Source organism: Podarcis pityusensis (assembly GCF_964106645.2).
Source record: "Podarcis pityusensis genome assembly, chromosome: 7".
Lineage (NCBI taxonomy): Eukaryota > Metazoa > Chordata > Lepidosauria > Squamata > Lacertidae > Podarcis > Podarcis pityusensis.
Genome location: NC_138031.1, coordinates 49,055,985 through 49,081,639, shown reverse-complemented (window position 1 = coordinate 49,081,639; position 25,655 = coordinate 49,055,985). Strand labels below are relative to the sequence as shown.

General features: G+C 40.6%; 1 protein-coding gene across 12 annotated transcripts in view; it reads right to left on the bottom strand.

Moving 5' to 3' along the window:
* PTPRM (protein tyrosine phosphatase receptor type M) overlaps positions 1–25,655 on the bottom strand; it is a 412,807-nt gene that overhangs the window by 178,520 nt on the left and 208,632 nt on the right. For all 12 annotated transcript variants that reach the window (XM_081014113.1, XM_081014108.1, XM_081014114.1 and 9 more), the window contains 2 exons: positions 3,524–3,832; positions 3,015–3,124 (listed from right to left, as the gene is read on the bottom strand). In XM_081014113.1, coding sequence (XP_080870239.1) covers positions 3,015–3,124; positions 3,524–3,832 — 419 coding nt within the window. The remainder of the gene's footprint in view (positions 1–3,014; positions 3,125–3,523; positions 3,833–25,655) is intronic.

The following is a 25,655-nucleotide window of genomic DNA, read 5'->3' as shown; positions in this document are numbered from 1 at the left end:
CTTAATTTACAGAAGCTCTCAGTTTTGACCTCAGAGATTATAAAATGTTACTAGCAAAGTGGAAATTTAATTCAGAATAGAGTACAGGTTTTAAAAGACAATACACAATGTTTTTGGATGCCACACAAATGAGTTTCATGCTTGAAACAATGTGGATTCCTGTGGACTGAGCAATAGTGGCACTCATCTATAGGATTTTTAACCCACAGTTGCTGTGTTACAGTTAGCTTCCTGAATTGTTGCCACCACTTCAGAGCCACTAAATCAATAAATGTGGCCCTAGTTCACCTATGTTTCTGTTTCTCTCCTCCTTATTTCTCTTCTATGGTGGAAACCTCCACATGTTTACGGGGCTGGTTCACTGCTGCCTGGGTGGGACAACTACATGCCAGGAACATGCAACGTAAGTCAATGTGCTTCTCTGTGCCATCATGCACAAGAGCTTTTATATGGGAAGGGCCAACATAGTCTTATGGTGAAATACTTTACTTCAGAACATACACCTGTTGTGTTAAGTACAGTAATCAACATATTTTTAGTACCAACACTCAGGTATTCAGATGGATGTGATTACAGTGGTACCTCGGGTTAAGAACTTTATTCGTTCTGGAGGTCCGTTCTTAACTTGAAACTGTTCTTAACCTGAAGCACCACTTTAGCTAATGGGGCATCCTGCTGCCGCCGCGCTGCCAAAGCATGATTTCTGTTCTCATCCTGAAGCAAAGTTCTTAACCCAAGGTACTATTTCTGGGTTAGCGGAGTCTGTAACCTGAAGCGTCTGTAACCTGAAGTGTCTGTAACACGAGGTACCACTGTAATCCATTTCACAAATGCAGCCATTGTTGCTTATTATAACCAGACATAAATGTCAGACTTTCTCTTTATTCCAGAAGCTGAGACCAGGATGAGCCTGCACTGGTCACCTGATGCATACCAGGATGGAGTGAGGGAGGGACGGGTGAGGCCATAGGGAGATTGATGCCGTGCGCTGGTGAAGCCAGTTCAGCACCCTTGCTTGCATGTTTCCACTATGCCGACCTCACTGCTCCCAGTATGTAGCAGTTAGAAAATCCAGAGGGAGATTGTTTAAGTGCAGAAGCCCCACCACACTATCTGCTACTGCTTTGGTCCTGCCTTCCTGTATATTTGGCCTAAGTATGCAAACAAACCTCAGCAACAGTAGTTTTTTGTATTTATAAAGATGAGAAATCAGCCATTCCTTTCCAAGAAGTTTCTTTACAACCTAAAACCCATATAGCACCTGAAACAGGGCGACCTGAATGTACGCTACCTCCTCCTGCACTCCATTATTTCACAGAATCACAGACTTGCAGAGTTAGAAGGGGCCACGAGGATAATCTAGCCTCACCCCTTGCAATGCATAAGTCTTTCACCCAGCGTGGGGCTCGAATCCACGACTATGAGATGAAGAGTCTCATGCTCTACCGAAAATTCTTACCAAACGCAAGCACAAGTGGCTTTAACGCCACCTTTTTTGTCTTCCCCCACTGTTTCCAGTCTACCTTGATAAAGAGTTTTGGAGAACATAAAAGCTACAACCCTATAGGAAGAATATAAACCAAGCCTCTGAAAAAGAAAATACAGAGTAGTTTTGAGACTATGATGAGACGTGCAGGGAAAAGATGGCACAGATAATTATTGTCTGAAGCGTGGGCTGGTTTGTAGCCCAGGTCCAAACGCATTCATCATTTTGTATCAGACTACACATAAACACCAAAAACAGAAGCAAGCACCACAAAGAAGGGGATGATGGGAGAGGAAGACACCTCCTTTCAGTTCTTTGAAAGGCCTTACGTGGCCAAATATAAAAAACAAATGACAAGACCAATCATCCTCTGATTACTTATGAAACTGCAATTAGTTAAACTAGTTAGTTTCCATAATACATATCTTTTCATAATAAATTATCCTTTCACAACTATTTCAACAGCAAGACAGCACTAAAAGCTTAATAATACCAAATTAGATATTTTACTTTTCTTTTATGTTTTGGGGCCAAGCATTTCAACAATGCTTTCTTCAAATGAAAGGAAAAAATAAATATAAGGGTAGTTTAGTCAGGTGAGATGTTTGACAGTGATTATGGTCCAACAGCATAATAAATACATTCCTTTGTTAATATTTTTGAAAGATATTTAGGGCCAGGTTCCCTATAGCACGGAATGCTGGGATTTGTATGTAAAACTAACAACATATAATTTTGTTGAAATTGCATTTTTAAAAGCTAGTGTGTTTCATTTAATGGGACCTGCTTGTTCTTATCACAAAAGGTTTGCAGAAATTCAGCAGTATTCAGTATTATATTCTCACTCCTGTTTTTACTCCTGAGTTATAGCCTAGTGGATACTTTTAGTAGCATTCAAATACTGATCTACATAACTAGACTGGATAATATTACAGGCTTTAAAAATGCAGTGATTTACTAATAACAGAGTGTTGTCTTGTACTAGCCAAAATTTATTACATGAGGGAAATGTGGGGGGTGGGGACACTGGGGGTGGGAAGGAAGGAAAGACATGTGATACATAAGCAGTATAACACCGCAACTTTATTTAGGCCTTCAGTTATAAAAGGTACTGATCCCCTCCTTCTCTTACAAGACTAGAACTAGTGGACATCTTATGAAGTTGAATGATGGAAGATTTAGGACAGATAAAAGGAAGTACTTCACGCAACACTTGGAGAACCACTATGGAAGATGTTCCCACAGGAGGCAGCAATGGCTACCAAATTGGATAGCTTTGAAACAGAATTAGACAAATTCATGGAGGTGTGGGCTATCACTGGCTATTAGCCCAATGGCTATGCTCTGCCCCCACAGCTGGAGGCAGCGATGCTTCTGTAAACCAGCTGCTGGAAATCACGGGGTGGGGAGAGTGCTCTTGTGGTCAAATCCTGCTTGCTGGTTTGCCACAGGCAACTGTTCAGCCACTGTGAGAAGAGCATGCTGAACTAGATTACACCAAGAATGCAGGGCAAGTGGTTTTACATACCTCATATAGGGTGATCACACCATATGTTTGCACTGGCTCCCTCCACTGAAGGAAGATTTTCTCCTCAAACATACTTCCCTGGATAGATTCAAGTGGTACAGGACTTGGAACTAATGCATTAAAAAAAAGGATGTTTAGGAATATGTACTGTGAATTAGAATGTTGCATTTAGATTCTATCGCTTATAAGAACATGAGTTCCACACTGTAAATACTGCATTCAGGTTTTTAAATAGTAATGGCTTATGCACTGGCCATGCTAGATCCAACCCATAAAATATGTGTTTGTGTGTAATGCTGCAAACTACATTTCACTCATTTGTCCCTGACAATCATGTCAGTCCTCAGTATCCTTCATCTTTATGCTTCCTTTATCCATCAAATCCTCAACACACTTATATGCAGTTATGCATATGTCTTATATAGTTTTTGCTGGACTGCATAAGAACCCGTAAAATCATGTATATGCATATTAATACATTCAGTAAACCATTACACTTAAAAACTTACCGTCTTCATCTGTTTGTACCACAATTTCTTGGCTTTCTTTTCGTCCTTCAGGATTCATAAGAACCAGTTTGACACTGACATTAGTATATGGGGACAGATTAGTAATGGTATGCTGAGGGTGAGAATTGTCTGTGTCCCAGCTCACTTCTTCTCTGACTTGTTCTTGTCCACTAGCTTGGTAGCGGTAATGGACGGTGATATTGTACCTATGGCAACGAGTGACATTGTAGCCAAACGGCTCCCAGGTGATGGTGATTTGCCGGGATTTGATATCGACAACTTCTAGTTTTCTTGGACCACGCATAGGATCTGTAAAAAATTAAGACATGCATTTTCATACAAGTGCTTGTATCTGATGTATGGTAGTGAAAGCAAATACTGTTAATATATTTTTAAGAAGTATAGGGAAGGAGAAAAGAACATAGGTTCTGACCTACAGAGTCTGTGCTTGAATACTAGCTTGGACCTGTATATGAATAGTGGCTGGACAGATGACTGACACTGTCAGTGTTAATGATACTGGCAGTTTGTTGGAAGAAGGAGTTTAGTCCCAGTCCTCCATCAACATGTGTTACGGAATGTATTAACAGACTTGAAACAGCTCCTTTTATGAATGCAAAGCAAACAGTGTACCAATCATAGAATACTAGAATTGTAGCGTTGGAAAGGAGCCCAAGACCAACCTCATGCAATGCAGGAATCTCAGCTAAAGCAGCTATGACAGGTGGCCATCCAGCCTCTGCTTTAAAAAAATCCCAAGGAAGGGGACTCAGCCACCTTCCAGAGTCCCTTCCACTCTCAAGCAGCTCTTACTGTCAGAAAGTTCTTCCTGGTGTTTAGTCAGAATCTCCTTTCTTGTAACATGAAGCAAATGGTTCAGTTGCTACCCTCAATAGCAGGAGAAAACTAGTTTGCTGCATCTTCCATGTGATAGGCCTTTAGATATTTGAAAATGGCTATCATACATCTCCTCTTTTCCAGGCTAAACATCCCCAACTCCCTCAACCATATCTCATGAGGCTTGGATTCTAGACCCTTGATAATTTTGGTTGCCCTACTCTGCAAACCCTCCAGCTTGTCAATATCCTTACATTGCAGTGTCCAGAACTAGACACAGTACTCCAGGTGTGGTCTGACCAAGGTAGAATAGAGCAAGACGATGACTTCTCTTGATTGGGAAACTATACTTCTGTTGATCCACCTTAAAATAGCATTCGCTTTTTTTGCTGCTGAATCACACTGTGTGACATATAAAGCTTGCGGTCTACCAAGCCCCTCTAGATCCTTTTCATATGTACTACTGGCAAGCCGGATGTCCCACAAGCCACCTTAACATTTTTCTGCGGGCTCAAATCCAACAGCAGACAGACAGCAACAAAAGCTGTTTAGCTTTACTATAACAAAGTCATAGTTTGTGGTGAGAACAGTTGTATGACTAGGGATGCAAAAGAAATTTAATACAGTTCACATTTAAAGGTAAATCATTCACACTCCCACTTCCCTAAACAATATGAGAACCAAATCAACATCCTTTGAAAATCGCACTCATCTGAATTTTGTGATGCAGCTCTGCAACCAAACAATGTTAACAAAAATGCATACATAACAGGGAAGTGTACATAATATATTTGTGAAAATAACATGAAAAAAATTCTATTGGGGTCAACTGCTTGCAAAAGCATGCACATTAGTCAAAGCTGCACACAAAGATGTAGTTATTGGGAGAAATTCACAGTAAAATACTGATGAATTTTCAGGGAGATTTTTTTGGGAAAAAACTTTTTTTGCAAATTGCTGCAGAAATGTTATGAGCGGAATTTGAGACTGGAAAAATGAGAACCAGAACAAAACAAAACTGATGGATCCTTCCATTCCCTGTTATGTGCCTAGAGACCTGACCCCAAACTACTGCCATGAAATGCAAAAGATTGTTTCTATCTATATTGTCCAAAGCAATAAGGGATCACAATTGGAAACTCGAGAAAAAACTTCACTCATATTATATTATGGGTTCCTTACATATCTGGTAAAAGAAGTCTGTCATCAGTATAGCTATTATACAAATTTAGCTTTAATCTGATTTTTATTTCATATGAGAGTCCTCAACAAGATAAAAGACAATGAATAGTTTTATCTACTGCTTCGCTTGTGGAAATGCCAAGAAGAGTTTTAATGAACTAGAAATCTCTTGTACATAAACAGATTAATATGCATCTGCCGGCTCATGTTTATTAATCAACATGTCTTAACCAAGAATGTTCTAAACACTTGCCACAAGATTCCATCACTTCTGGCTTCTAATAATTCCCTGCAAGCTTGCAACATTGTTCAAAGATATTTTGCATTTTATCTTAAGTTTGCAGGAAAAGGCACTAAAATCCGAAACTATATAGCCTTCAAACCCATGGTTCATGCTTTCATTAAGAGTCTCACTGTTCTAATTACATCAAACTTTTTGACCACAGGCCCTTTTAAACTTCTGCTGTCCATTCTTATCCAGTGCAAGCAAGCCATCGGTTTTGCAGATGTTTACAGAAATCCTAGCACTTAGTACTTGATGGCAGAAAATCCATGGAAGAGCAGAGTATCTTCATCTTATCCCTATCACCTCTATTCTTCTGCCTGACTCTGATCCCCTTTCCTCAGCTACCAAGCCTAAAAACAAGATTTCACGAAAATACTGGTTCTGAGCACTAGTTCTGATCCATTCTAAGTGCAGAAGAATTTCTACAACAGCTCATGCCCTATGAGAGAATGGCAGTGTCCCTGTGGTGTTTGAAGCGTGTCTGAAGACCGTCATGCTGTGTAGGCCGTGGGCAAAGAGATGGGCAAGGGACATGGGTCAGACACAAAGTGAAATGTGGAGAAGGGGATCTTCCTTGGATGCTCGTTCTCTGTGGTTAGCAGTAGACCGAGGAAGAGAATGATGCTGCATGGGCTGGCATTAGATGCTAGAGATATGAGATTAGCACTGCCAACCTGCCTGTGGTATCTAATGGAGATGTATGTGAAGGAGTTGTTTATTGAAGTAGGTGCAGGCTCTTTGTTCTGGGAGGCTGGAAAAGGGTGAGGAATTGTAAGGACTTGCCTTGCTGCTCTAAGCACTATGCCAAAGGAACTGAACTGCTTTCCCCTCTTATTGTTACCTAAACTTCCCCATAGTCCCATAACCTCCCCCAAGATAACCTAGCATATAAATTTGCACCAATCCAGATATCCATGCACACTCAGAGATACACTAGCAAATCTTTTGTACATGGCTTACCCCATTACTTTCAATAGATTTATGTGTTCAAAATAATTCTGTTTCTTCTATTGAAATGAATAAAATCCATATAGGTAAGAATAATCTGCATGCATATTAAACATCTTGAGCTCACATGGGCTTGCAGTACCAAGCCAAACACCTCCCACTTTCATTCGTGCTTCATATTTTTATTCGCTGCCATAGAACTGCTTAGTTTTGTTCGGCTAAAAAAGAAGAAGTTTCCATTGGTTAACTAATGAACCCTAGCAATATCCTTAATCCACAGAAGGTGACATTTTCTAAAAAGATGGAATTCACTAAAGGTGTATTCTTCCATTTTGTAACTGAAATATGTGGTTCAAATCCTTAGTTTGTCACTTATTTATATGGGGTTGGATAAATAGTCTTTAGTCCAGATGAATGATTCCTGCCCTGCAGACAGTCTACTATTCAAGTACTTTCCAGATTCAGACTTGCTTAGTTTTAGCAAGGTTTCTGTATCGTGAGCCTTCCAATCATACCATTGGAATCAAAGTAATATGGATAACAGTTAACATCTGTGGTGTGCTTTCACGTGCATTATTTAATTTTAATTCTTACAACAACTTTGTTATTCCACATTGCAGGAATGTAGGGACTGGGATAAAGTAGTTTGCCAAAGACAGACTAGTGAATTGCCTAAAATCACCTAGCGAGACAGAGGTGATGTCAGAACTAGGGATTACCTGATCTGAAGATAAGTGTCTGAACCACAATACTACACCCAGCTCTTAATTAAAAAATGTCCCAATGAGACAATGAAATTTTCAAGAAACACAAAAAAGTCATTTATGAGCAATTTCTAATTTTAAAAGAAGTGTGTGTCTGTGGTGGCGGGGAATAAGCTAGAGATCTCCTGAGAAATAAGCTGTTTCCACAGTATGGCGTCATAGTTATGCCCAACTGGTCAATGTTTCTGACAGAACCACAAAGACTACAGCAAAACTTCGCAAGGCAGAAACCCTAATGCAATATTTGTTTGCATCAGGTAATGCTAATTATTCTCTGCATGCAGTGGGCCAATGCCTCAAAATAATCAAGCTTTAATGATTTATCAGCTTAGTAACAAGGAAAGTGCAATTTAGCAGTGCTAATCACAATGCAGACCACATTCATTAGGCTTGGGGGGGGGGGACCAGTCCTGCCAAAAGCAGTTTACATGCCACAGCAACCATTTTGTATGCTACACATAAATCTCACAGGCTTTGGTAATAGGGTAATTAATTATGTTTTCAGAAACACCACATTTATTTTCTCCTCACTTGGTATAATTCGGGGGGGGGGGGTTGGGATTATAAAGATAAGACCCTTACCATTTTGCAACTGCTTGACAGTCACTGGACTGCAGCACACTGAGTTACTATAATTGGCCCTGAACGCCATGAATCATATGGCCAATCCGTGCCCAGTGGTTCATGGTAAGAGGGCAGGATTACTTCTCTAAAGAGAGCAACGTCTCTCATGCCTGAAGCTTAGTGCGATACTTCTTAGCGATTCCCCTGATAGTACCTGCAGCATTTTTCACACTGCTCTCTTTCTGCCAGTTCACGCTAGGTATCAAGCAGTGAAGTGAAGTCTGACAGTTGCAGCTCACGACCTTAGGGGCATCCAGTTCCAGCCCCTGGCACTTCGGCATCCCATTTAATCAGTAATCCTGGTGTATTCGACATTCACCAGTGTGTTTCAGAGAATATAGAGCAAAAACTGACTGATAGGATCAATTTCCATTGCAGGTTCAATTCACAGCTAATTTCTCTGGAACTTCATACTTTACCTCCTATTACAGCTACCTTGCTTTTTCAGAAACTCAATTTCAGAACCTGTGAGAGACGTTTAGGTGTAATTTTAGGATCCTGCCACTGATAATAAAAAACTTGAGATGGGAGCAATGTCCATGCTGCAAGGGATTCTCCCCCACTTCCAGCTGCCTTGTTCATCAAAGGTTGCAGATGCATATTGAAACAGAATAATAATAATAATAATAATAATAATAATAATAATTTTTATACCCCACCCATCTGGCTGGGTTTCCCCAGCCACTCTGGGCGGCTCACAGCATAAATTGAAACATAATAAAACATCAAACATTAAAAACTTCCCAATACAGGGCTGCCTTCAGATGTCTTCTAAAAGTTATGTAGTTCTTTATCTCCTTGACATCTGAAGGGTTTTTTAAATTTTATTATACAGTTCTTTTTTTTTTTTTTAATCATATTTATTAAAGTTTCCAAAAATATAGAAATACAAAGAAAAAAGAAAAAGAAAAAAAGATATTTAAAAACCTTACTTTCATTGCCTACTTTCTGGGACTCCCCCCCTCCCCCCCGACTGTATTCCCCTTTCCTTAATTTGGTTCTACAAGCTCTCACTCCCAATTTGAAGCTTAATTTGTTTAACCCACTATCCAAATTGAATTGTACAAATCTTACCACCGTCCCACATCATTAACAAGAAAAGAAAAAAGATTTTCCCCAAGATCCACCCCAGTTCCTTCCACGAATTCCCTTTTTTTAAACACGTCCAATCAAAATAAAATGACATGCGTAAGTTATGTAGAGAAATAGAAAATAAGAGATATAGAAAAATTCAAAAGATGGTTACACAGCCTTTGGATTCCAAATCTCCCCCCCCCCTTCCCCGGTTTGAATTCCCCATGTCCATCAGTCTATACATTATCAGCTTGGAAGTCTCAATTCATGACCAGATTTCTCCCCGATTCCATCTTGCCGGTTTTCTTTTAATTTATTAATTTTAATAATATTTAACTTCAAGTGTCCAATCTAACAAAGGCCTTTAATTTCCTTGATCTTTACCACTCCTCCCGTTGTTCTTTCCGTGTCGTAATCAGTCCTTTGTTCTTCTTATTCCTCACTTTCTCAGGTTTCTTGTCCTGTTCAGCTGCTAAAACTTTCTAATTCAGAAATCTGGTATCTCTACAGAGGTTTGTTATTCAGGAACAAAAACTTACGTCCAGTCCCTTCCTTTCTTCAATAGAAAATTCTATTGTCTCCTTTAATGTAAATACCTCTGTAGACAAAATACTATTTCAGTTTTGCAGCTTTCCCAGAAGATAACAAGTCCTGTGAGAATCCCAGAGTATTTTTCCACTTACGACCGTTCTTGTAATGTCCCGAAACCCCTCTAGGGGGATTGTAATAACTTTGTATCCTCTAATCCAAAAGTCAAATTGTTGCTTATTTTCCAACAGTTTATATCCATATTATAACAAATTGTAACAAAATTAACCAGCAAAGTCCTCATAACAAAGTCCTCTTTATATTCTCCAGCTTTGACAGCTACTTTGACAGCTGTCAAAGTCTCCGTCTCTCTTCACCAGGCTCCGCGAATCGCCCCGGTTCCCAGGGGGGGGTTGCATTTTTCTTCTCACCCTCCACTCTTCTCCTCCAGCACAGTTCTTATAATTTCCCATCGTGAAATTAATGATTTTTATCAGGAGTATACTTCCCTTTGGACCTTGGTTACCCAGTCCTTGTTTTGGAATGCTTACAGTAGGGGGGGGGATTGACTTCCTTTTTAAATCGCCCCCGCTCGTGCCAAATCCGAAATTTTGAACCCGGTTTCCCAATTACTCACGGGTTGTTGTTAATAGTCCAAATTTTCAATGGAAGAAGTCAGCGCTCTCCGTCGAATGGCATGCGGCTGCGCTCGGCAGGGAAAGCAGAAGACTCAAAGCACCACGCCGCTCCCCGGCACCCGATCCGAAGCCTTTAAGAAGGCTCCTTCACGAGTCGGGAGGGCGCTAATGGTGCAAGCCGAGTCACCCATGTCCACGGACTCCGTGCCCGTGGTTTTTAAGGGTCCCCGCGTCGCCGGCGCGGTAGGACCCAGCCCCTGCCGAGCAGACTCCCTCCGGAGCTCGGAGGGAGTCCGCCATTCGGAGATGGCGCCAACCCGGAAGTTTATTATACAGTTCTTATGCAGTTGGATACAGAGCATTGCAAGGGAAGGTTGCCTTGGGCAATATGTGCTCAGGGGACCTCAGCTTCCTGTTAGTCCCTACTCTTCAGCAGCACTGTTGCTGCTGGAGATACACAAACGTGGCTGTTTGATTCAGAAAGCAGCCATCCTTACGAACAGCAGGGTTATATACACATAGAACAAAAATCAGTTCCACTTAAAGTTTGCTCTCTCAGTTAATCCTCCACATTTTTTCCAATATTCAGAAAGTTAAGAATTGCTTTGGTAAAGTTAGGGTAAAAAATCAGGAGCTACACACAAATTATAAGTTATCTGATAAACAGATTAAATGTTCCATAATTGCATCTCCATACTAGAAAAGGTTTACCATGGTTAATTTCTGCCTGCCATGCAGCTACTAAAGGGACAAGGCATCATTCACTTTATTCCTATACCTCGCTACAAGCTGTTTCTGTTGGAAGAGAGCAAATCTGTTCGGCAGGGAAGATAAAAGGAATACATTCCTTCTGATTCTTTAGCAATAATTATGAAGTGACAACACATCCTTAGCAACAGATAAAGGTAAAGGTTACAGTAAGGTTACCGTAACTTCTGTCATAGAGCTTCAGTATGCTGATGACAACGTAGTGTGCGCACACTCAGAGGGTGACCTCCAAACCATCCTAAATATCTTTGCAGAAGTTTACGAAAAGCTTGGCCTATCATTCAATATCCAAAAAACCAAAGTGCTGCACCAACAAGTACAAAATAACCCCTCTGCAGCACCACAAATCCAACTCAGTGGTATAACATTGGAAAATGTTGATCACTTCTCCTACCTAGGCAGTTATCTTTCCACAAAGGCCAACACTGATGCAGAAAACCTGAGCTCTGCGAGTGCGGATTTCTCCCGATTGAAGTGCAGGGAAACCAAAATGCTTGTTTACAAAGCTATTGTACTGCCAACCTTACTATATGCTTGTGAAACACGGACCACTTAGAAACGCCATCTCCAACTCCTCAAAAGATTCCATCAACGGTGTCTCTGAAAAATTTTACACATCACTTGGGAAGACAGGCAAACTAATATCAGTGTACTGGAAGAAACAAATATCACCAGTGTTGAAGCTATGATTCTTCAATGAGATTATTCAATGAGAGCCAGTGTGGTATAGTGGTTAAGAGCGACAGACTCGTAATCTGGGGAACCAGGTTCGCGTCTCCGCTCCTCCACATGCAGCTGCTGGGTGACCATGGGCCAGTCACACTTCTTTGAAGTCTCTCAGCCCCACTCACCTCACAGAGTGTTTGTTGTGGGGAGAAAGGGAAAGGAGAATGTTAGCCGCTTTGAGACTCCTTCGGGTAGTGATAAAGCGGGATATCAAATCCAAACTCTTCTTCAACATCATCTTCGTTGGACTGGTCATGTTGCGTGGATGCCTGATGATCGTCTTCCAAAGCAACTACTCTATTCCGAACTTAAAAATGGAAAGTGCAATGCTTGTGGTCAACAAAAGAGATTTAAAGACTGTCTCAAGGCAAATCTAAAAAAATGTAGTATAAACACTGACAACTGGGAAACACTGGCCTGCGAGTTCTCCAGTTGGAGAACAGGCTTTACCAAAGGTGTCATGGGCTTTGAAGTCACTCGAACTCAGGACGCAAGGGAGAAAGGTGCTAAGAGGAAGGCATGCTTGGCAAATCCACACCGTGATCAACTCCTACCCGGAAACCAATGTCCCCACTGTGGAAGGACGTGTGGATCCAGAATTGGCCTCCACAGTGGTTTTAACACTCACTGTTAAAACCATGTTTATGGAAGACAATCTTACTTGACTACGAGTGATCGCCGAAGAAGAAGCAACAGAGCATCTCTGCATCTGACTTAGAAGGTTGCTGCCACTTTTTGCTTTCTAACTTTCTTTACAAATGCATGATTGACTATTTTTAAAAAAATAAAGCTAAGAGTCTAAGCCTTCTGCTGTGGTGGTAGGGAAGGAATGTGAAGATGAACTAGAAATCATTTTAAGTTCTACAGCAAAATTAGCTTAATCCATCTTCAGATCACCTGGCAATTAGTTCAGAGATTTTTCTACTAGTTCAGTGAACTTTTCCCAACCAAACTAGTTAATTCCAGCACTGAACAACATAAAGAACTAAAAATCTAAAGCTCAGCTACTAGCAAAATTTCTACCAAATGGTGAGAATGTATATGGAATGGCCTTTCTAAATGGGCAGTCATTATTGATTATTTGCTTCCATGTTTGTTCAGCATGGCAGTCTTTATGCTTTTGCTTAGTGTTGGCTGCTAGACACGCAAACAGAACTATAATGAGGGTCTATATTGGTGAGTTGGTAGCTGCTGTCACAAAGGCACTAATCACTAAAGGAAGACAAAGTAATGATCTTCCCAATGCAGTGCTATTGGAAAAGGGCTTTTGTAGGGCTTTGAAGATTCTTCAACTATATTAAATTACTTTCTTTTTCCTCTTAGGTCAGGGGTCTGCAACCTTTAAGACAAAAAGAGCCACTTGGACCCGTTTCCGAAGAAAAACAACAGCTGGGAGCCGCAAAACAAGCCAAATGTAAATAACCACACATTCTTCCCCTTCCCCCATTCTCTCTTTTTGTCTTAAAGCTTGCAGACCCCTGATCTAGTCCAACCTCCTGCAATGCAGGAATCTCAGCTAAAGCATCAATGAAAGATGACCATCCAACCTCTGCTTAAAAACCTCCAATGAAGGAGAGTCCACCACCTTCCGAGGGAGTTTGTCCCACTGTCAAACAACTCTTACTATCAGAAAGTTCTTCCTTATACTTAGTCAGAATCTCCTTTATTGTAGCTTGAAGCCATTGGTTCCAGTACTACCCTCCGGAGCAGAAGAAGGCAGGTTAATTCATTCCCTCCAATTTCTATTCTCCCATTTCCAGGATCAGTAGAGAGATAACACCCCTATTCTACCATATGGATAGCAATTAAACCTTTGAACCTACATTTTTGATCTGGTTCTTTATCCTGGTATCCTTGGATTGTCCTTTTGCAAATAAAAGATCGCTGAATTGTGTGTCTCAAGTTTGATCAACTTGGCATACAAAACAAGGCTTTAAAGCTCACAATCCATTTCCACCCCAAACTGGGTCTTTAATGGTGGGGGAGCTGTAGATAGTGGATAACTAGTAGATGTAATTCATATCATGCAGAGATGTTAAAGATTAACATAGTGGACATTCTGCAGACATTGCGGAATTAAATGGACTTGTATTTTTAACTGTTACCTGTTCAGAATTCATATGAATTCATACTGCTTTACATTAAAACAGTAAAACACTATTTAAACATGTTTTTGGAACTTTTTTGTTGTTAAAGGGTGTTATATAAAAATTGGAGGGAATTAAACGAACAAGAGAGGGTCATTCATTTGGATAACCTAACACAACCTACATTTCATCCCATTTTAAAACAAATCAACCCTTGTGTGGCACCTGATACTCATTAGTAGGTTGATAAAAGTTTAGAACATGCTTTACATCTCCTTTGAGATTCTGATATAAGATACGGGATGCAATGCAAAATATTCTAACAAGACTGAGCCTCTATGGTGCATTAAACAAAAATGTTTTTGCAGTACAAGTAGCAATCGTGATTTGTGTTCTTTCACTGTACATTACAAAGGAACCTTTAGCTTCACCGTTCAAGTAAAAGTCAGATGTCAGCAGGACACATCTGCCCGACATAACATATCACTACACTTCACTAAGCAGATAGGAGGTGGGCTGTTGCATATTCTTGTCATGCCAACATGCTTCCCTAACAGCACAAATGTAAGCAGAACTTAGCCTAAAGAGACAAGATTTCCATTTTCTTTATTTTACATTCCTGTAAAGGGCTGCTCCTGTATTCTCGGCCACACCGTTTCCCCTTTCTTCAGAGCACCTTCCCAATGCTCCCAGGTACAGGTTAGTTGCCTGGCTTTTGAAAAATGTTTGGTTTCAACATTCTGACAGCTTTCAGAAGCAAAGTAGGTGCATGCAAGACATACGAAACAGCAAAACTGAAGAGGCTATTTGTGGAGATGTGCACTCAGATTGACATAAAATCTGATCATGTCTAAGAAAGCATTATTTGGAGTTCAGATCCAGACGTTGAATAGTGCCATTTTTTCAGAGCAAGAGATTTAAATCTTAGCATGCTTCCACACAGAGGCAACAATCTAACACAACCATTAAGCATGTGTAAGCCCTTTGAAATCGATATGCTGAAGCACGCTTAACATTGCATTGGATTGTAGCCAGAGGGTTTTTCGGAGCTTGAGTATATTCATTTAGTGCACTCGAAAGCACCGGCTGCATTCATACAGCTTGCGCAATAACCCATTTGACCAAATGGCAGAACTAGCACTTTTGCTAGACTACCTGGTTTCCCTTTAAACAAACAAATGGAAGCCATGCTCTCCAAAAGTGGAATGTATGGGAGCAAATAAGCTTTAAAGAAAAGAGGTAGGACTGTCATCTGAATAATAAAATAAAACAAAACCCTGATCAGTTAATCATGTGTTACATGATCCTGGAAAGACCCTTGTTACTGTTTTTTAAAAAATAAAAATAAATATAAACACCTAATCAGTGTTTCAGAAGGCCAGTACAGTGGTACCTCGGGTTAAGAACTTAATTTATTCTGGAGGTCCGTTCTTAACCTGAAACTGTTCTTAACCTGAGGTACCACTTTAGCTAATGGGGCCTCCTGCCGCCGCCGCCGCGTGATTTCTGTTCTCATCCTGAAGCAAAGTTCTTAACCCGAAGTACTATTTCTGAGTTAGCAGAGTCTGTAACCTGAAGCGTCTGTAACCTGAAGCATCTGTAACCCGAGGTACCACTATACTGATGTGATAACTTGCACATTCACAATACACCAAAGTTCAACAGCACTGTACTTCACCAGTAAACTTCTATAGTAGTAGAAATGTTGTGAAATGGTTCCTTCAATTAATTGCCACAATCACGGGGGGCAAACAAGAGGATGGAATTCATCAATTTTTTGGGGGGGGGGAGTGGGGTTCGGGCACAAATTGGTAGAATAGAAGGTAGGCTGTGCTTCTCTACCTTTTTCATGTATCGTGAGCAACAGCTTCCATTTCATTTGCCCCTTCCTAGTCTGTGGTGATGGGGAGAGGGGGAGGAAGCAATGTTATTTAGCTGGCCACATCTGCACAAAGTAATAAAGTTTCATGAATATTGATTCCTGCATGGGAAAATAGGTCAGAGCATTACAATATGATGTTTGTTCCACGACAGTAGCCCTCTTCAGGCATTTTGTACTGCATGCAAAGTAAACACATAAAAGAGGGTAGTTGGGCTACTGTTTCATAATGTCTGAGTTGAAGGGGAATTATCTCCACCAAGGAGGCTCCTGTACCCATGGAGACTCCCTGCACATTTGAGAGCCACAAAAACTAATGCCATAATAAACTTGTTATTAGAGTGCCACAACTCTTTGTTGTTCTTCCTGGAAATCTATAACCAAGTTTGAAGCATCAGCTTGATGAGCATCTCTATTACTCTGGAGCAAACATAAAGCTTTTGAGTGAGCATTCAAGACTAACACCAAAAAGCATAGCCTTATAAATTGTATACTTAAGCCACATTTTTTAAAAAATACAACGTGAAACCATCTTCTTATATTTTTCTGTGAACAAGCCTGTTGCATGTATTCACATAGGCCCAATCCTAACCCCACTTACTTGGAAATAAATACCACTGACTGCACTAGCACTTAATTCTATGTTAGGATGGTTACGAGACATGGTTAGGATTGTGCTGTTGATACTGTTTACTGAATCTGTCAATAATTCCCTTCATAAACCTAAACACTTTTCCTTCTTTTGTTTTCCATCAATCAAAATTATCCAGACAACAATATAGCTTAAATTTGAACCATATACACTGACATTTTATAGCTGTATTTTAGAGGGTGACATACTGTATTTAAATTTTAAAATATTTCTAATAGGAATGAATTTATTATTCAGTGTTGCTCTCAAACTACTTAGATTGCTTGCCTATTTCTCCATATTGGAAAATATGTATATTTTTTAAAAAAAAATAAACTTATGAATATAAACAAAATTATATTCCAAATTTGTGAGACATTTTTGTTGCTTGTTTAACATGACATACCTAGCTATTCAGTACTCACTTTATAATAACCCCTTTTCATTCCCAAATCTACTTAGCCATCAGCCAGTAGCAAGGAAAATGCTGGTGATATTTTTTACAACCACACATTAGTTTTACATTACTTGACAGGCTAATTCTAGAGAGTTCTAAAGACAGACAAGCATGTGCTCTTACTATTTTCTTCCCTGGGCTTGAAAGGAGCATGAATCGAACTGGTAAATGGGGGGGGGGGGGAGGAAATATGGGAGTGCAGGCATATATTTTTCATTTCACACTTATGTCAGTGTCAGTTCACCCCAAGTGCATTCCAGGTGCAGTGATGAAAATGCAAATCTATAAGAAACACAAGCTTCTAGTAATTATCCTTCTGCACAGATTAGGAATAGCACAATTAGAGAGTTTACCCAGCTAGATATTCTCTTATGTCTTCACAGTGCACAGGAGCTGTAGTAGTTAAGTTCCCTGCAGAACATAGCTAGAAGTGTGCTGGTCTAAGGCATCCAACTACAGCAGAGGCATCGTTCTAACCAAGGAGAGCACAAAGGTGCAGAGCGGACAAAAGGAAAAGAGGCAAAGCAGTATTAGGATTGCAGCAATACTTGCCCCCCCTCCCCCGCCCAAACTAGAAGGATTGTCACTCCATTGATTTGTTTGAATTCAAGAGAGAAGACTGCATGGTAGCATGAATCTGTGTTGGAAGAAGAAATGTCACCAATTAATGCTACTCAACAACGAAGAATATGATACTTAAAATTCCTCTTAATCCAACATGTGCAATCAACCTTAAAGAGCTATAGCGTGGAAATAATTTAGAGAACATAACCCCAAAATGCCAAAAAATGATAATAAATGGCTAGGATTCCCTGGATTAGCTTGATAAAAGAAACCTTGAATGTTAAGATGTGTGGGTATTACAAGGTAGTAGGATATGCTGATTTCCATTCTGAGCAGTTATCATTTTATTGCCTTTAAATATCTATTTTTAAAAAAAATTGAATGAGGAAGAACAAATCTGAAAATCTCTTCTAGGCCAATGATTTCCCATTTTGCCAGCATGCATGCAGTTCCCAGGACCCCTTAAAATACTACAGTTCCGTGTATTCTTGGGGAGGGTGTATGTGTTGTGCTGCGCTATGCCGTGTGTATGCAGCCTTTATCTCCAAAGCCCTGATTTCAGTACCAGTTATGGACTTGGTCTCAGCCTCTGTTTCCTTTTAAAGATGAAAGCAGAAGAGCTGATGAACCGATATTAAAAGCCAGTGCCTGGTAACACTGTAGGACCACTGTCATTACCTTATTTAATGATACAGCTTAGCTAATGAGTACTGATATATAACGCTAAACTCTTTCAACGGGTTGAGGTACCAAAAGATTACACAATTTAATTGTTCTGAAAGGTTAGCTCACTACAGCAGTCTAAGAAGGTAAACAGAAACTAGAGTGGAGTTTCCCTCCTTATCTGGTGAGCTGTATGGTAGGCCATCACACCAATATCTCACAAATGTGAATATGGAAAGCCTGAATCGTGTTTGCTATTTCATTTTACCCTGGCCCACACCCCTACAGATCCCTCCATACTATCACGAAAGTCCTTTCAGAACACAGCTGGGGAAGGTCATACCTCTTCATAAAACCTTCCCACACTATAATGTTAGGAGATGATTGGGCACCTATATTCTCCCTGACATGCCTCCTTTCTACAAGCAATGATTTTTTGTGACATGGGAGAACATTCAACCTGTGGTACCCCATGTATCATGTACTTTCCCCTCAACATGTCCATCAAGAGTGAATGTGATTGGATGCATGTACTCAAGATGGAGACACAGCACCACAGATTCAGAGGACTAGAAGGGACAAACAAGTTATTGTCAACCTCCTACCCTAATACAGATGCCTCTGAAAATAAATTGCCTAATTAAGCTGCAGTAAAGATCCTGTATGTTCTTTGGGTGCCTCATCAATCTGGACTACATGTGATCTGTAAGTCCAGTAATTTCACATTTATATCTCACTTTAAGAAAGCACTATAGTTTAGAATAAAGTTCATTCCAGACTGATGTTATTCTCTCTCCCCCCACCCCCGTTTTGAACATATATAAAGAAAACTAAAATTACTTCTATAAATTATATAATCATTTCATTGTGATACAATTTATTTAGTTTCACGGACAGTATTTTACTAGGAAACTAGAGAAGGTACTCCTTTCGCATTTGTAACATTCTTTTATAGGAAGCTTTTATGGTCTTATATTAAGAAAAGTGCTTATTTTTCTCCCAGGCAATTAAAATGAATATAGCAATAGTACACTGAATGTGTACTAAACCCAGTGCAATATTACTATATGATTCTAAATTCTGCTTATTAGTATAATATTTATACAACCAAGACTCAATGTTTATGGACAACCAAATCCTGCTTTATGATCATATAGGTTTTAAAACTTGGCTGCTAGTGAAACATAATTTTTAAACAAATTATGCTTACCAGGGGCAAAAACCATTTCATTCAGCTGCACTTAATCAGAAATGTGCTTATGATATTCATAATCATGTTTCATTAATAGCAGGCTATGAAACTTAAACAAAATATTTATAGGATATTTTTATCAACATTAATTGCTCTTGTCATAATTCTTAACATTTTTGGAACCAACATTATAAGGTGTTTAAACCAAGTAAATTTGTTTACGTTAATCAATTAGAAATTTCTTTGTTGTACATCTATGTACTTAGATCTATCATACAACATGTACAGTATTTGGGTGTTCCCATCTAACCCACAAATCTGCCACACAACACTACACAGCATTCATTTATTTACTACATATGCATCCTGCTTTTCTTCCACCTAAAGGTGCATTCAGACAAAGAGATTATTGTGGTAGCTTTCTTGGTTATAATGCTAGCCTTTCTCTCTCAGTTTCTAAGATTCCTTTTATACTGCATTGCCTGCTGTGTTGTGGAACTGAGGCTTTCTGATTGATATACTGTCTTGTCATGCCAGATTTCATTCATACCAGTGGGTGTGGTGTGACACAACAGCAGATGTCATTGGACACATTACCACATTTTATTCACATGTAAAGAACCTTTCCTGTAGATCTGTGGGAAAGAGTGTTCCCTGGGTATAAGGGTTTGATTACAACGCACAATCATCTCCCCACACAAGATGTTATTGTCAGGAGTACGTCCTACACTTGAGTAGGACCCTGGTAGAGACACATGCCCAACTGGCATGCTCTCTCCCTCCTGGTCGTTCGTTCGGGAGCTTCAAAGGCTTTCTTCAGCCCGAACATCACAGCAACCTATGCCAACAGACATCGGCACACTTAGGGATCCGCAGAGTGTTCACAGTTTGCGTAACAAACCGCAGCAACTCAGCATTTTGGCTAATCTACTTTATTTACTTATAAACACACATGGAGCACTGCAACATGGCTCCCTCTCCCTCTAGCATCAGACAGCAAAGAGAAAGAACAAATGACAATAGTCCCATTTCACGGAACACAGTAACACAAACACCTGGCCTCCGTCACTTCCCATTCTGTGGAGTCAAAACATACACCATCATGTGATAGTGTGATGGCCTGGGAATCCGATTCAGAGGCTGAACTGGAGGAATCCCAGCCTGCACAGGAATCCCCGCCTCCAGGGCCGGCTGAACTGGGGCAGGGCCTTGTTTCTGAAGCGCCTGCACCTGTGCCAGATCCTCAGGAGCAGGCACCAGGTGAATCCACTCTGGCTCCAGAGGGGGTTGAGGACACAGTGCCTACAGGTGCACCTCTCCCAGCTCTGTCTGGGGAAGGTGAGTCTCCCCCTGGGTCCAGTAACCCTCCAGCCTCTCCTGAGCTGCAGAGGCTCAGGGCAGAGAGGCGGAGGGAACTGGTTTCTCCCAGGAGGAGTGCTCGCCCTAAGGCCAGGAGAGGCGGGTCTCCTGGGGGCCAGGACCGCCCCTGGCCTCAGAGAAGATAAAGGCCAGTCAGCCTGGTCCCAGGTTGCGGGAGCAACGTCGTTGAAGAGCTGTTTCGGCCAGCACCCAGTCTTGTTCCCCCAGAGTTCCTGTCCTTGCCCGGCTCCTCGCTTTGCACCCCGCTTCGCCCATGGAGGACTGTCTGCCGACCCTCGACTCAGGTCCTCGACCTCGCCCCACGGTAACCTCCCCCCGGGACCAGCACAGATAGACAACAATCCTATGACTGCAATCACAGAGCAGGAATTCTAACAGTTATTACTCTCAAAGGGGACATGGGTGCCACTGTGGTCTAAACCGTTGCTCTGTCCCAGTTTCTGCCAACATAGCAGTTTGAAAGCATGCCAGTGCAAGTAGATAAATAGGTACCACTACGGTGGGAAGGTAAACGGCGTTTCTGTGTGCTCTGGCTTCCATCATGGTGTTCTGTTGCACCAGAAGCGGTTTAGTCATGCTGGCCACATTACCCGGAAAGCTGTCTGTGGACAAATGCCAGCTCCCTTGGCTTGAAAGTGAGATGAGCACCGCACCCCATAGTCGCCTTTGACTGGACCTAACCGTCCAGGGGTCATTTACACCTTTGGTAAAGGCTGTTCTCCAATTGGAGCACTTGCAGGCCTGTGTTTCCCAGTTGTCAATATTTATAATACATTTTTTTAGATTTACCCTGAGAGAGTCTTTGAACCTCTTTTGTTGACCACCAACATTACGCTTACCATTTTTAAGTTCAGAATAGAGTAGTTGCTTTGGAAGACGATAATGCATGTAGTACCAAACCATGACTTAGTATTACATCTGAATAGGCTAATGAGATGAACTGCACTTGTGCTGTTTATTATTGTCCAAGAGCTATCTCTTGTAGAATTCAACTCCTAGAAGAAAATCTACCAGGAAACAAATGACCCTGCACGTACCTCGATAAAATGTATAGGACTTGGCTTTTAATCCATTTGCTCTGAAATGCAGTTCTTTATAATATTTTCAGGCAAGCTACCTGTGTAACTGTGATGGTGAGTATTAACCTGATGGTCAGAAGCCTCAGGCAGCTAACTTACCAGTCTCCTTGATTTGTGGTGTGATATGGGCAGGGGAAATGTAACAGGGGCCTTTGTCACTTTCAGCCAGGCATCCTTACTGCCATGGCACTTTGCCAGCCATGCATAAGAAGGGGGCAAATCTGCCTCCAAGGAAGCCAATGGAAAGCTTTGGCTGGCTCTGGGAGGTGAGCTGACCAGAGCTGACCAGACACGTCAAACTCTTTGATCTGCTTTGCTTCTAGGGCTAAGAAGGAATTTTACACATAGACTAAATGACTAAAGGCTCTGTGGGGTTTTCTGCCTTTCTCACAGCAATACTTTTACATCTCAGTTTTGCATTACATGTTTGTCATAACTATTGTTAGGCATCCAGCAGAACTCAAAATGGGATCAAGTTGAGTTTGGGGCATTTTGCATAAAGGGGAATCCCTTTATGGGATCTTGGTGGGCTGCTATCTGCCAAAGCCTAGCTCAGCAGCTCTCATTCTTTCATTAGTTCACACCATGGTGGGACCATCAAACTTCAGGCCAAACCTCACTTTCAGGTGGGCCCAGAAACTCTGGTGGGCCCAGGACATCAGCCAGCATGTGGGTTGCTCAGTGGAAGCATCCTGCCCTATGCCTTGTGAAACATATTGCTCTGTAACCAAATAAAGTTGTGGTCTCGGTTAAAACCCATATCAGTCTCTCATTCATTACTCCAGGGCCTAATGCCTTCTCTGTGGGTAGGCTGACAAGAAAAAGTTCCCTAGCAGACTATGAACTTGAAGTAGTGAATTACACTGACATACACTTGATATTCAATGCAAAAGTAGCAAGTGGTTAATTGGCTCTGTATATGCATTTAGAAGGTGTGAACGGTAGGAAGTGTTAAAATTTCACACAGGCTTCAACAAAGGGTGTACTAGTAGACATACATAAAATATTTTATTCTAGCCTAAGGCAGCCTACCACAACCCCCATTCTGGAAAAGTATTCCTAACATCTCATTTGAGCTTTCTCTATTCACCCAGTTAACAAAGAATCAAGAAAGAACATCTGAAAATACTCTCAAGGCTCTCTATCAATAGAAGCAGCATGAAGACTGAAAATATTCTGTATTTTTCTCTTAGATACACAGCCAGGAGGGAGGGGAACAAAACGCACGGCTCAGCCACAGTAATTGGTTAGTTACTATACCACTCCATGCAATACTAAATCACTCATGTGTGTTTGTGAGCTGTTTCTTCTAGTTATACATCTGTAATTTTGGTATACTAGGATTCATTTCTCCAAAAGAATCCACATATTCCTACACATTGGGTCAACAAATACCCTTTCTTCCATGCTTCTTCAGCCTTTCACAACTGACCTTCCATACCCATAACATCCCTCACCTCAGACCACTACCATAATTCCCTCCATTTCACCTTTCTTTCCACTTCTTCTTTTTTACTGCCTGTCTGAGCCCCCTAAGTTTCCCTACAAACTCCTCTCATCCCTCTCTTCTTTTATTTTAAAGTTGGCTTTTGCCTGAAGTTTGTAGTCCCCCCCCCCCGATGTTGTTTGTTTTATCTATATTTAGTTTGGGCAGCCAGATAAGATGTGTGTTGAATATATGAAGCAGCACACAGCTAGTTAAGTCACATTATTACTTAGCATGCAGGGCTACAACCTAAGGATATAAAAGAGGAATTATATTAACAAATATAGGATCAACCCTTTAGAAAACAAAATGGATGTCAGAAGATGTATGGGCAAAAGCACTGTGTTGTGCCTCATAGTGCCTGCTTATAGTGTGTGAAAGAATTAATGTGTCACTTCTTAAGGTACAAAAGAAGCTGCTGAATAAACAATGGGAAGCTTACTAACTTCACCAAACCAAAGCAGAAACACTAATTAATCCATTGTTCCTGATGTTAAAAGATGAGAAGTTGGACCACTTGTATTACAACCAATTCACCGGGTTATAAACTAACGACAGCTATAATCTTAATATGAATGCTAGTCTAAAGATCTGGATGCAACATTTCAAACTAATTGTTATGATGAGAAGAGTTCTAACTGGAAGTGTTGCTCCCAGCCTCTAGAGGAGAAGTGTTAGTTATTTTTGTTTAAATAGATGAATTTGGGGGTATGGAAAAATAAGCACACCCGAGTTCAAAAATTTACAATACTCAAGAGACAGAAAAAAATTGTCATCTATTAAAATGCTTTTAAATCAACAAATAATTGTTATCTTCGTTCAAGCTGCTTTCAAGACATCACAAGACTTCTGCTACAAATTCAATCTGAAATGAATCTATTTCAGATGAAATAAACTCACAGAAACAAACAAGGAAATTGTAAGTGATGTGATATAAATCTGTGGCACAAATCTTGCAATTTTAGAATCTGAGGCACCCTCCTGTCACATCCATAAATCTAGGAACAGAAATTAGCTATAAAAATGCAAAATCATAGAACTGTACAATTGCAGAGATGGAAAGTAACCCAAGGGTCATCTAGTCCAACCCCCTGAAATGCAGGAATGTCAACTAAAGCATCCATGAGATGGCCATTCAGCCTCTGCTTAAAAACCTCCAAGGAAGGAGAGTCCACCACCTTCCAAGGGAGTTCTTTCTTTCTTTTTTACTTTACAAAGTTATTATTGTACTTCACCACATATTAATCTATTGCACCATTTGTCTCTTAAGACAGAATATGTATACAATTCATCCTCGCTTACCAGCTGGTCTAACATTAATATACCCAAATTCACCCACCTCTTCCATATGACGATTTCTTTTCAGATTTTTAAAGATCAGTTTCCCCGCAAAGTCATTTTGTTGTGGGAGAAAAGGTCAAATTTATATTTTTTTGAGTATTAATGTAGTTAGATCCAAATGCCGCCTATCTTTCTAATTGTGATACAAAGGATTATTCCAAAGTAGCCCAATTTGGACAGTTGTTTTCAGTTGTGTCTCCCCAGAATTGTGTACCTGACAGTAACTATGCTTGGTGATACAATTCTGGGATCCCAAATCCTCCCTCATTGGTATAATAATAATAATAATAATAATAATAATAATAATTATTTATTTATACCCAGCCCATCTAGCTGGGTTTCCCCAGCCACTCTGGGCGGCTTCCAACAAAATATTAAAATACAATAATGCATCAAACATCTGGTCCTTCAGGTGCACAGTTACCCCATTCAGGACCAGGGAGTCCTCCACACCTGCCCACCACCTGTCCCCCAAAAACAGTACTTCTGTCTCGTTAGGATTCAACCTCAATCTGTTAGCTGCCATCCATCCTCCAACCGCTTCCAGACACTTACACAGGACCTTCACTGCATTCACTGGTTCTGATGTGAAAGAGAGGTAGAGCTGGGTATCATCCGCATATTGATGGACACCCAGCCCAAACCCCCTGCTGATCTCTCCCAGCAGTTGCATGTAGATGTTGAAAAGCATGGGGGAGAGGACAGAATCCTGAGGCACCACACATTTTTTGCATAGATATTCTTGAAACTGAAAATCCCCAAAGGCATTTTCTAAACAAAAATTTAATTTTGTGAAATTATTTGCTCGGTATGTGAATTATATCTCTTAAGATATAAGCTAGTCTAGGTATTATGTTCATTTTAAGAGCATTGACTTTTCCCCACAGGGTCAGGTTCAATGACACATCTGTCGATAACCATTGATACCTCATGATGTATTTTGTTGAGGTTTAATGACGCAAATTTAGATAAGTCTTGTGGTATTAATATGCCTAGAT